The following is a 13,493-nucleotide window of genomic DNA, read 5'->3' as shown; positions in this document are numbered from 1 at the left end:
CTCCTGTATTTTGGGGAACAACAATGAAATGATCTTAGTGAAATCAGATCTTGACTTGATTTTTGACCCTTTTTGCGACACGCCTTGGATGCCAGGTTGTGTGAGTTTTGTGCTGTGACCACACACAAGTTTTCTGTGGGTCTGTCCAAAGTTGGCCGACCCCAAGTTGCAAGGTCGGATGCACTCGACCCCTCGAGGCAGTTCTCCGCCTCGCCCGACCCCTGGTTGCACTGTTTCGCTTAGCCCGACCCCTTGGCCTAAGGTCGGATATAGTGGAGCCTATGGGATACGGTTTTGGTTCGCCCGAAGTTGTGTGAAGAACTAAGATAGTTGCTAACTGAGATGGCAAGAGGAAGTGTGTATCTCCTTAATAAGAGATGTTGTTGTGTTGCACTATCAGTAAGAGTCGCATTTTGAGGATTTAAAGTATACGTTCCTGCATGATTGGAATACTTCTGAGGTTATGGAATTAATGGAACGTTGGCTCTTGCAGATGGCGCACCGCACCCGATCTGGCTCTGTGCCCAGTGGCAGCGAGCAGAGGCAGGATCTTCCTCCACCTCCGCCCCCACCTTCGCTGGAAGCCATCCTAGCGGCTCAGACTGAGCTGCTAAGACACATTGTACAAGGACAACAGCAGCCCCATGGAGGGAGAGCTCATCAACAACCTCAAGTTGCTCGTTATGAGGACTTCTTGAGCACGCAGCCCCCGACCTTCCACAAGACTGAAGACCCACTCGATGCAGATGCCTGGGTTCGTACTATCGAATCCAAGTTCGAACTCCTCACCACCCCGTGTCCTGACCAGAACAAAGTCCAGTTCGCGGCTCAACAGCTGCGTGGTTCCGCCCGGCTTTGGTGGGATCACTACCATGCTATGCTGCCGGCCGACCATGCTGTCAGCTGGAACGAGTTCAAGACCGTCTTCAGAGGAAATCACATTCCCAAAGGTCTTCTGGAACGCAAACTCAACGAGTTCTTGGCCCTTACCCAAGGAAGCCGTGACGTCCTACACTACGCACAAGCCTTCAACGACCTGTGCCGTTATGCCGGCTATCATGCAGATACCGACGAGAAGAAAAGGGACAGGTTCCGCAGAGGCTTGAGCCTGGAACTCAAGGAAAGGTTGAATCCCACCAAGGTGGATACCTACAACGAGTTGGTGAATCTGGCCATCTCTCAAGAGGACTGCATGCAGGCTCTCAGAGCTGACCAGAAAAGGAAAGCCTCAGCGGCATTGCCGAGCCCGCCCGCTCGAAGATTCAGGATGGTTCCCCCTCAGGTGCCCCACAGGCCCCAACAATCGGGACGATGGATTTCTCACCCTCCACCTCCCACGGCACCTCGTTTTCCCAATTTCCAACCGCAGGCGCCCCGGCCGACCTTACCGCCGTCGCGCCTTGTGAATAGCAACCGTTGTTTCACCTGCGGAAATGAAGGGCATTTTGCAAGGGACTGCCCCAGGAACAAGCATCACCAGACTGGCCAGAACCCCACAGCGAACAGAGGAAGAAGGCCCAAGGTGCAAGTTTGCCAAGGACGGCTCAACTACACCAGCTTGACCGAGCTCCCCGAAGGTGCGCCAGTGATGACGGGTACCTTCCTTGTCCATAATCAAACTGTTGTTGTTTTGTTTGATTTGGGAGCCTCCCATAGCTTCATCGGGAGTAAGACTAGAGAAAGATGTGAGCTGAGTGTTGATCACACTAAAGGATCATATGTGATCTCCACTCCGGGAAGGAAGATAGCCTCAGACAAGATAGTTACCCTTGTACCTATCCAGCTAGACCAAACTCTTTTTAGGGAGAATCTCATCATCCTTGACCTGGAAGGAATAGATATCATCCTTGGGATGGATTGGATGACCCGACACCAAGTGGTTCTAGATGCAGCTGCCCGAGCTCTCCACATCGACTCACCCTTGCATGGCAGTTCTACCCTATCCTTGACCCACCCTGAGTACGCAATTCCTTGTGCGTACCCTATATCGGAAGCCCAGATAGAAACCCTTCCTGTTGTCTGCGAGTACCCGGATGTATTTCTAGATGACTTACCTGGCATGCCGCCAGACAGAGATATCGAGTTTGCCATTGAACTGCAGCCAGGCACCGCTCCGATATCCGAGAGACCCTATCGGATGCCACCCGCGGAGCTAGCCGAGTTAAAAACCCAGTTGCATGATCTGTTGGAGAAAGGCTTCATCCGACCCAGTACTTCACTCTGGGGTTGCTCAGCCCTGTTTGTGAAGAAGAAGGATGGGAGTCTACGCATGTGTGTGGACTACCGACCCCTCAATGTGGTGACTATCAAGAACAAGTATCCACTTCCCCACATTGATGTTCTGTTTGATCAATTAGCTGGAGCCAGAGTGTTCTCCAAGATCGATCTTCGTTTCGGTTATCACCAAATCAAGATCAGACCCTGTGATATTCCCAAAACTGCTTTCTCCACAAGATATGGACTCTACGAGTACCTAGTTATGTCTTTTGGACTCACCAATGCACCCGCCTATTTTATGTATCTCATGAATTTGGTGTTCATTCCCGAACTGGACAAGTTCGTGGTGGTGTTCATTGATGATATTCTGGTGTACTCTAAGAGCGAAGAAGAACATGCCAAGCATCTTTGTGTGGCTCTTCAACGGTTGAGAGATCATCAACTCTATGCCAAATTCTTCAAGTGTGAATTTTGGATTGAGAGTGTCAAGTTCTTAGGACACACCATCTCTCGGGATGGCATAACAGTTGACCCCAGCAAGGTACAAGAAGTCATGGACTGGAAGCCACCCACTTTAGTTCACCAGATCCGAAGTTTCCTTGGACTAGCAGGCTACTATCGGTGTTTCATTCCGGATTTCTCCAAGATAGCTAAGCCGATGACTGAGCTGCTGAAGAAAGAAGTCAAATTTGTGTGGAGTAACAAGTGTGAAGAAGCCTTCAACACCTTGAAACACTTGCTGACCTCAGCCCCGGTTTTGGCTCAACCCGACCCTTCTAAGCCGTTTGACGTATACTGTGACAGCTCTGGCACTGGACTTGGGTGTGTTCTTATGCAAGACAATCGAGTCATTGCCTATGCCTCGCGGGCGTTACGACCTCATGAGCTGAACTATCCGACCCATGATCTTGAGTTGGTAGCAGTGATTCATGCCATAAAGATATGGAGGCACTATTTGATGGGCACCCACTGTAACATCTACACCGATCACAAGAGTCTCAAGTACATCTTCACTCAGGCCGACCTCAACATGCGCCAAAGAAGATGGTTGGAGTTGATAAAGGATTATGATTTGGAAGTGCATTATCACCCCGGCAAGGCCAACGTGGTGGCCGATGCTCTTAGTCGCAAGACTCATTGCAATTTCTTGATGGCAACCAATTTCACAGAGACCCTGTGCCAGGAGATGGGAAAGCTCAGTTTGGAAATTATTTCCCATGGAACCCTCGGCCATATATCTCTTGAGTCTGTCCTGGAAGACCAAATTGGGTCAGCACAATTAGAGAATGAGGAAGTGAGGCGAATCAAAAGGAAGATTTCATTGAAGGATGAAGGGTATAAGCAATTCCGACAGGATGAGAATGGGAGAGTATATTATGGAAATTGACTTGTACCATCCGACCCCAATCTGAGAAAGCAAATCCTAGATGAAGCTCATCTCTCCAAGTTCTCAATTCATCCTCGCAGCAATAAGATGTATCATGATCTCCGTCAAATCTTCTGGTGGTGTGGAATGAAACTAGAAATTGCACGGTATGTTTCAGAATGTGACACCTGTCAACGTGTCAAAACCAGCTATTTAAAGGTAGCTGGTACCCTGCAGCCCCTACCTATTCCCTCTTGGAAATAGAAAGACATCAGCATGGACTTCATTGTTGGACTGCCCCTTACATCGCAGTGACATTATTCCATTTGGGTGATTGTGGATCGTCTTACCAAGACTACCCACTTTCTTCCGGTCCACACCACCTACCTGGCCAAGAAATATGCAGAGTTGTATCTTGACCGCATTGTCTCCCTACACGGTGTGCCTAGGACGATCATCTCAGATCGAGAAGCTCAGTTTGTAGTGTGTTTTTGGGAACAGCTACAAGCATCGCTCGGCACCAAGCTCATTCGTAGCTCGACTTATCACCCTCAAACCGATGGTCAGACCAAAAGGGTAAATCAGATCCTTGAAGACATGTTAAGAGCTTGTGTCATTCATTATGACAAGAATTGGGATAAGTGCTTACCATTGGCAGAGTTCTCCTATAACAATAGGTACCAGACCAGTTTGAAGATGGCACCGTTTGAAGCCCTATATGGTCGGAAATGTCGGACACCGTTGAATTGGTCACAAGTCGGCGAAAGACAGACCTACGGCCCTGACTTAGTAGTAGAAGTAGAAGAACAAGTGAAGATAATTCAAGAAAATCTCGAGGCCGCCCAATCCCGACAAAAGAGTTACTCGGACAGGAGAAGAAGACCCCTGCAGTTTGACATTGGTGATCACGTATATCTTCAAGTCTCCCCTACCAAAGGAGTGCAACGGTTTGGAGTAAAAGGAAAATTGGCTCCCCGTTACTTTGGTCCTTATGAAATTGTGGAAATCTGTGGACCCATTGCTTACCGGATGTTTTCCATGTCTCCCAACTGAAGAAATGTGTCCAAGTTCCAACTGAGGTCTTGGACCAGGAGCAACTTCAAATTGAGTCCGACCTAACTTACACTGAGTATCCAGCAAAGGTCCTCGACCGAAAGGAAAGACACACCCGACGGCAAACAGTCAAAATGTACAAGATACTATGGAACAACCACAAAGAAGAAGAAGCCACCTGGGAAACAGAAGAGTATCTGAACAAACACTTCCGAGGTTTTCTTTCCAGCCAAGGAGGTAAGGACTGCACACCCCCACTGGTCGCTCTTACACCCGAATCTTGGGACGAGATTCTTTTTAAGGGGGGTAGGCTGTAACGGCCTTGGTTAAATCAGCCGAGTTAATCCTAATCCGAGTCCCTAATCCCTCTGTCTTAGCTCCCCTGAGCTTAAGCGCTCAACCTCCAGTTCCTGGTCCCGACCCCTGAAGAACCCAACCAACCCCATCGGTTCCTTATGAATCCCAAAGGCAGTGTCCCTTTCCATCTTGAGCAGAGGAGAAACCGAGACTGACTGGTGGACCCGCAAATCTTTTCTCCGGATCTCCCGAGGCAGACGCGCCCGAACAGCATGCGCCCGCTTCAGAGCTTCTCAGCCGCGTGGCTTGATCTCTTCGACGCCCGCCGCCTCGCCCAGTCGCCGGTCGCGACAGGATGGATTCCCGCGCCCTCCTCCCCAATCGCCGCAGAAGCCCCTCTGCAACCCTTTCTGCCTCGCCTCGTCTCGCTCACGCCCTCGCCGGCCGTGCCATGGTGCCCCGTCATCGCCATGGCAGAGCTTTGCCGCTGCTGGATCAGACCGCCTTGCAACACGCGCCCATCATCATCTCGCCGGATCCCTGGCTGCAAGACCCGATGCCTTCCGGTTTTTCTGTCGCCTCTCCACAGTCGCGCTGCCCACGAACTCGCTACACGATGATTCCTCCCTCGCCAACCCCGACTCCGGTAGTGACAGCTCCTTTTCTGCCTTGCCAGAACTGTGCCCCAGCAAGCTGCTGTTTCGCGCTCGCCCGCGCAGCCGCAGCTCGCCTTGTCACTTTGCCTGTTGCAACCTCGCTTGTAGCGCCTTTTTCCTTGTCACACCAATCAAATCTGCCACTCGACGACGCTTGCCTCCGCCAAATCTAAACCCCGGCAAAACCGCGCCTGCGCCGCCTTGTCTCCAGTGCCCAATGGGCGAAGATGCCATCTCCGAAGCTTTGTTCCGTAGCCCATCGCCGCTCAATTGCCGGCATGGCAGCGCACTCCATCTTTTTCTTCCCGGTCTTCATGCTGCTCCAACTCTCTCTCTCTTCCGCGCAGCTATAAAAGGGAATGCCAGAGTTCCACCAGAGTTCCTTCGCCTTTGCTGTTTCGCCGCCCTTACTCTGAGCGCACCTAAGCACTTCCGCTGAAACTCTTGAGAAGTTCCCTTCTCCGCTCAGACCCGCTTCTCTCCAATCCACCCAACCGCCTGCTCCTTCGCGCTGTGCTAGAGCTTCCTTGTTGCCCACAAGAAGCTCCGCCGCCGCCAGAGCATCGCCGGACATCGCCGCTGCCCAAGCCTTAGTGCTTAAGTCCTTCCGCCCAAGTCTGTTCCTTCCCGACCCCGAAGCTTCACCTATAAACCTAAAGGTAAGCTGCCGACCCTTACCGTCTTGCCCGACCCTATCTATTTCGTCCGACCACTTTTTTCGTCTCGCCCGACCCTGTCTGTTAGCCGACCCTTATCCGCCTCGCCCGAGGACTCGGCTGTATCCTTTTCGTCTAGAGTTACATCTCGCTGATGGCGTCTACGAGCTACACCCGGTGCCCGAAGACGGAGCTGTAGCTAAGCTGCCAACTCCAGAAGCCGAAGCAGCCCTAGCTGAAGACCAGTTCTCCTACCCTCCGCTTGAAGGCAAACCCTGAAGCATGAACCCAACTTTCTAAGCTTGCACATGCCTTCCTTCTCGTGTTTGTGATTTACGTATAGGAGTTGTTTGCAACCATAGATGCATGACATAGTTCCTTTGATCTGAACACTAATTTGTTGGGCCGAGTAGTTGCTATGCTTAAATAGGAATCGATAAAAATCGAGTGATTTCCTATCACTCGCGAGTTATAGGAGTTGGTTGTTTCTCCTTCTGTTACAACTATAAGGACGACGGATGGGGCAGGGTTTTGGTTAACTCTTTTGGTGGTCGGCTGATCGCCCCGTCTGTTTACTGAATCTGTTAAGGCCCGACAGTAGTGGTGTTCGTGATCAAGTGTTTGAAAGTACTAACCTCATACTCAGTATGGGATGGGGAAGCCTAGTACCTGATTGAACCTAAACGTGAGCGGCCGCTCCACTGTCCTTGGAACGAAGTTCCCCTGCGGCCGCATGTGGTGGCAAGTGTAGTCACAGAACGGCAGAGGCCGGGTCCGTGGAACCTTGCACCAAAGGAAGTGGACCCAACACGGGTTAGGGAATTGATGGGGAAGGCTGACACAGGAAGCGACCCTCGGTGGTGCGCGGATGTCGTGAGGTTAGGTTCACCATGCATGGTTAAAGAACTCGAATCGATTCGTCTGCCTCTCACAGTTTGAGACTGCTTGATCATAATACTACACTGAGTAATGAAGGAGTCTGATGATGACATGGTCTTGATGTTGAGCTTATATACATAAAGTGGATCTACGCTTGCTTAGAGTAAGTTGCCAACATAGACTGGTTAATGAACTAGAATCTGAGCTAAAAATTGAAAATAAGGACCCAACATAGTCGCTTTTGGCAAACAAAACCCCCTCAGCCAAAAGAGCCTTGCATGTCTAGACGTGGTGAAGTGGTCAGCGGTCGGTTAAGTCTTGTTGAGCTTAGAAGCTCAGCCTTGTTTGTGGCTTCTCTTTTCAGGTGAAGTTGCAGCTTCAGAGCTTGCTGCTGGCACTTGGCCGCCCCACCTCCCTCCGGGTTGGACGGTCGAGTGGGATCCTTCCTCGGACGGCGGGGAATGGGATCACTGATGTCCCGGCTGGCCTCACCAGGGACGTCCGACCCCGACGAGTAGCTTCCGATTTGTTTTTATCTTCTGTTGTTTTCTTCTGAACTTGTAAAACTCTGATTTATAACCGAGTGTGTAACAACTTGTTAATCTAATGGTAGACCTGTTGTATTCTCTGGAACCACTCACCTTCGTGTGGGTCATGCTAACTCGGTCCTGTTAAGTGGTTAAATCGGATGAAATCTGACGGCACTTCGAGCTAACTTGACTAAGGCATGAGTGTCGCGTGTCAAGCGGCTTAATCGTGCTTTAATTAAGTTAATCCGAGGTGGTTCCGCCACAAAAGCCTGCTATTAGGTCCTACTACATGTATGAGCTAGCAGGCAGCCCGCCTGTGGGGGCAGTCGGAGATGGTGCCGCAGAGCCACATGAGGACGACGCAGTCCATCCGAACCTAGCCGGGATGGGTGACGACGCAGTCCATCCGAACCTAGCCGGGATGGGTGCAGATGGTATCGTTGAGGATGTGGCCGGACAGCGAGTACTTGCCGAGGGTGAGAAGAAACTGGCTGCGCCACCGTGTGTAGTTTCCGGTCTTGACGTCGAGGATGACAGTGACAAGGGCGCGGATGTTCTGGACAGCCACCGCTTGAGCATGGAGCGCCAAGAGGTGAGCAGCTTCCTGACGGAGGAGGGCGTTGTCGAGGTCGTCGTCGGGGCGAGGGGGACCGAGAGCGCGCTTCAGCACCTCATGCTCACGGGCAACGGCGGCGATGGCGGCCTGCTCACCGGCTGTAGCCTCCTCGCGGGCAGCGACGACGGCGGTGAGGACGCGCTCGGTGGCCTCTATGCAAGCACAGGCATCGGCAGCCACGGCGGCGGCGGCGGCCTCGTGCTGCACCGCGTTGCGCTCAGAGGCAGCGGGGGCGGTGGCAGCAGCCCCGCTTGGGGCGCTAGGAGCGACGGCAGGGGCATCCGAGGCGTCAGCAGGGGCGGCGACAGGAGTGCCGAGGGAGCCAGCCATGGAAGAGCAGGCGCGGATGTCGCGCGAAAAGTGGAAGCTAGAGACCTAAGACTGAAATCTAGACTCGTGATACCATGAAAGAGATATTTAGGTGAGGAAAGATTAGATTAATTATACAAGAGCACATGCTACAACCATACATAGGCCTAGGGGACCAGGTGCAGGGGCAGCTAGGGTTAGGAACCCTAGCTGACACCCTTCACTCGCTAGGGCCGGCGGCGCCCACAGGCGAGCTGCCTGCTAGATCATACACGTAGCAGGCCCGTAGACCCATAGTATACATACAGGTAAATACAACCTAATGCCTGCCAATGTCTGAATGAATCTTCAGTACAGAGGAGAGAGGAGCCGCTGCTGGGTAATGGATACGCATGTAAACATGCAGGCTTTTCTTTTTTTAGACAAGGTAAAAAATGGTAATTATATGTGCTGCTGTGATGGGCTGGGTCCCGTAGGTGGCAATTCTTTCTTGGATTGAAATCCACGAAGCCTGCTACGTACCATTGCTGGCTGCTCTACGAGGATGGTGCAAGTTGGAAGTTGAGGAAATGATCGCCCGTACACGGCTACACATGACAATTGGCGAGGCAGGTATGCTTGCTATGATCATCAGCGACAGCAGCAGTGGCAGGATGCATGCCCAACGGGCCACGGCGGCTCATGAGCACGCACAGCCCACGGCCGGGCTGTCGAAGACTCGAAGCAAAGGGTAATCAAGTTTTACTACTACCAGACACTGACCGCAGCACACGGCTCTAATTAATTACCACTAGCAGCAATACTCTGTCCCGGATGGAGGAGGGAGGCGGGGGAGAAGTGACTTTGTGCTTGGGGCATCAGGCATTCAGGCAGCGGCCATTGGCAGCCATGAATGCGCAGCGCAGGTGCAGCAGCAAGCTGTCGTGCCACTGCCGGCTGGGTGGACGGACGGGCCGGCGCGGCGAGGGAGGCGGACGGGACGACGTGCCCTGCCCTGCCCACCGGGAGACTTGCGCGAGCAGCAGGGGAAGGAAGGAAGGCTCTCCCCGCCCATTTCTCCGTAGTGCAATCTTATAGGAGCAGTGCAATTATAAAAATGGAGGAACGATGAAGAAAAAAATCTGGAACGGCGTGCACTTTGTACTAAATCAATTATGATAACTTGATGAAAACAGGAGTAGACACATGATCAAGGCCATTTACCATAATTTGAATGTATAACATGAGGATGGTGAGAGCTACGATAGCCCGTCTTGTTGTTGTGGATGTCTTAGTACGTCTTATGGATGGACTGAAGGCCCAAATTTACGATAATTTGGATGGACAATAAGCTAAACATGTAATTCAGATGTATATTGACGATAATTTGGATATGGTGTCTGTACATGATGGTAGTGAAACATAAGCCCACCCGTATGGAAGATGTTATACATGCAAACTACTCTCACTATTTTAAAATATGCCTTTGTTTGTGATTTACTAGAATATATATAGTGCTTGTGAATTTGGAAACTATGATTTATACGGGAATTTTTTAACGATTTAAATCTATGTCCTTGAATACAAGTCACTATAATTATTTATGCCTTGCTGCCCTTATATATTTGACAGCTATGAACCTATGATTTACTAGAATTTATGAATGATTACTAAAATATGAAGCTGAACGTGATTTACTAGAATCTAGCCTTTCTGCCCATATGATAATCTATTTACTAGAATTGTGCAGGTTATTTACTAGAGTATATGCCCCTTGCAAGTGATTTATGATTTATTGAGATCGTACTTTAACCTCAAAATGTCATGTATATGAACAGTGAATTATTATGAAGTAATAAGAGCTTTGTTACAATGTTTTAAAGTACCGGTGGTACTTGCAGGTATTTTCCTTTCTTTTTTTTTGCTTAAAAAAGAATTAAGTAGATTTACATAATTAAAAGAGCATCATATTAATTTCTCACTATTTTGGTACTTGGTTCCACCAAATTGGTATTTCTTAGTACTTCTCCTTAAGTACTTCACGGTACTTCCCTTCTTTCCATGTTTGATTTAGTACTTCTCCTTAGGTACTTCACGGTACTTCCCTTCTTTTCATGTTTGATTTCTCAGGATGGATGGTCAGACTAAAATCTCCCTATGTTCAAACAAACGGAAATAGCAGAAACCCCACTAATATTGAATCATTGCAGTGTATGACAGGTGGCGATTGACAAGTTAAACATGCATACAGATAGTAGAAATCAAGCCAGCCATATACATGACACAAAAATCCAGTAGGAGTTTAACTAATCTAACACTGCACACTGATAGAAATATCAAGTTATCAACTACATTATTTGTTTTCATCTGGAAATTTACATAGTATCTGGTAACGTTCCAGCACATACAATCTAGTTTTTCAGGTGCACACAACAACATGGAAGTTGTGCCAAACAGCGTCAGTCACACATCAAGTATATATGGAAGGGTTATGGTGCCCTCCCGTTTGCACTGTGTGATGAGCCAGCAGCCATCGTTTGATTTTGAATTTTTCATGCATCTATACCAGGATGACACAGATTTAACCCAAACCCCGGCCCAGAAATTCCAGAGGATCTTGAATAAATCCGAACATACAGATTTTGCTGAAACAAATCTGCTGCTATGCTAGCTTAACCATAATGAAGACAACAAATAGACAGAGTACATAATCTTTACTATTTAAATTGTAGCTCGACAAACAATGATGAAGATAATAAACAGCACCACAACAAGCAGCACATTACACACAAACATGCATATTATTGAGTTTTCTAGATAACTGGTATAGCGCGTGGTAGCAACTAGTTGGAGTGAAACAACAAAATTTAAGGCACGATGCTTGGATATCTAGATTGATTTAATTTCTTCATGGACAGGACAATAACCGCAAGCTTCGTTTTCTCCTTCTCAAGATGTTTGGCAACACGGTGCGCATACTCTTTGAATAATGTGTCGAGTATGGTTTCTCCAAAATGGCTAGCAACCAGTGGCTCCATTACTGCTCTTATAACCTTGGCGACATTCACACCGCTCCTAAAACTGTCGTGCACAACATCACACTCTGAGTCATCATAAGGATCCCAGTTTGTCTCAAACAATTTGACGTGATTCATGTTGAACAGCCCATTTTGCTCCACTATAGCCACCACTTCACCAACTGATGGCGAATAGATTGGTAGATAGAAGGAATCAAGTTTTTCCTTCTTCAGAAGGCCCTATTAAGATCAAAGTTCAATATTGTGCTACACAAGATAGTTAGATAGTGGTTGAAATTAATTTAAATTTACCTCATCAGCAAGGGATTGCAGCGATTGTGCAAGCAATCCGTAGAGATGATTGGACTCTCCGCTGAACACATCCTCATACTTTCTCCCAATAAATGTTAGAATAATTTGGCCGCCAAAAACGAGTTCTTCATAGCGCAGCTTGAGGAAGAGGGAGAAGTCCTTTTGGAACTGCTGTTGAAACAGTTTTACTATCGAAGGTGATGTAGTCTTTGTGATGTAAATATCTCCTTTATCTTTGAGTGTTTTTCCCGTGCCCTTGAGTCCCTTCGGTGCCTACATATGTGTACACGTTATTAAAAACACACTTAGGTCTAAAAACAACCATAGGTCGTTTCAAAACCTAAAAAATAATAAAAAGCATGGACATGTACGAAATGCATCTTGCAAGCATACCTGAGAGCGCCATTGAAGGCAGAACGAAGAGTGGAAGAGGTGAACACTTTCACAAGGGAAAAGCCTGGTGTAGAAAGAGCCTGGTAACCCAGAGATATAGTATGGAGGCCGTGCCTCTTCCTCGTGATTTATTGTCGTTGATCTCTTGAACTGGTCGACCAACTCGAAGAGGTTGTTGAAGTCATTGCCCGGCAGGTCATTCAGGAAGAACTGAAGCTGTGGGTGGTCATGCGGTATGCCAAGTTCCTTGCAATAACGATCTATGATGCTGATCACCTCTGAGACGAAGCGCAATGTGTTAGGCCCCGAAGAGCAGCCTAAATCAGCCACGACCATGATTCGAGGGTGAAGAGCTGTGTATACTTCTCTCGTGGCCTCCTCAAGGAGTGGTTTAATCTGAAACATAGCCTTTTCCTGTTTCCATGCAAATAGAAAAATGTTACCGTCCTAGTCACTCATAAAAAATTGACTCACTGACACCTGGATAAGAGTTTTGATCCATTAATTAGAATTAGAATTTGAAGTAAATTTTTGGAGTTTGGATCAAAATATCCTTTCCAAACATGCCAAAAAGAACTTCAGGTGGTGGGGAGAGAGCAAGAGACAGAGACAGAGACGGAGAGAGCTATTACTTGAATCCTAGAATTCTTAGTGTAGCTAGTTTCTCCGCTCCCTCTTGCCATGTGGAGACCTTGCTCTATACTCATGGGCATGGCTGCCAGATGAGGCTTCAGCTGTGTGTAGAGAAGTACCTAACCCAAAGTTCAGTACAAGTGTAGCAATGCAACCCTACAGCTGTGTGGAGCGCTGAATTTATAGAAGAATTTGCCATGTGTTCCATGAATGTTGCAACGGCAGGAATAGCCAGTAGCTGAAATAGCACAGCTACTGCACGTGAATTTCAGCTTCACTGATGTGATGCCGCAACATCTGTCGAATTCAAGACCACGATTTTTTTTAACAGTTCAAGGGCGTCTGAGATGGAGAAGCTTCAACGAGTTACATGATAGTATATGCCAATATTTGTCCTACGTACAGAGATAACACAGCTAATATAACTCATGTTTAAGAACTAATCGAACAAAAAACAATGCGATTATCACCATTTTACTCATACATATGCAAGCATTTTAATGAGACTATAGATAAATCATTTTAGATGAATAGTTTTAATGACGACTACATATGACATGCATCACTATTGTAAAACTGA

At 48.4% G+C, this 13,493-nt stretch overlaps 2 protein-coding genes across 2 annotated transcripts; one reads left to right on the top strand and one right to left on the bottom strand.

Annotated features, from left to right (window-relative positions):
• The first annotated feature begins 379 nt into the window (after positions 1–379).
• LOC140222558 (uncharacterized) lies at positions 380–6,109 on the top strand. The gene is made up of 2 exons (XM_072293403.1): positions 380–1,595; positions 6,042–6,109. The coding sequence occupies exons 1-2, from the start codon at positions 464–466 to the stop codon at positions 6,107–6,109; spliced, it is 1,200 nt and encodes a 399-aa protein (XP_072149504.1). The 5' UTR covers positions 380–463.
• A 5,131-nt stretch (positions 6,110–11,240) lies between these two features.
• Positions 11,241–13,134, bottom strand: LOC117853104 (anthranilate O-methyltransferase 2). Its single transcript, XM_034735471.2, has 4 exons — positions 12,913–13,134; positions 12,281–12,694; positions 11,888–12,160; positions 11,241–11,815 (listed from the first exon to the last, which is right to left on the bottom strand). The coding sequence occupies exons 1-4, from the start codon at positions 12,991–12,993 to the stop codon at positions 11,426–11,428; spliced, it is 1,158 nt and encodes a 385-aa protein (XP_034591362.1). The 5' UTR covers positions 12,994–13,134; the 3' UTR covers positions 11,241–11,425.
• Positions 13,135–13,493: the final 359 nt, after the last annotated feature.

Source organism: Setaria viridis, chromosome 4 (assembly GCF_005286985.2).
Source record: "Setaria viridis chromosome 4, Setaria_viridis_v4.0, whole genome shotgun sequence".
Lineage (NCBI taxonomy): Eukaryota > Viridiplantae > Streptophyta > Magnoliopsida > Poales > Poaceae > Setaria > Setaria viridis.
This window is presented reverse-complemented; position numbering and strand designations above follow the sequence as displayed.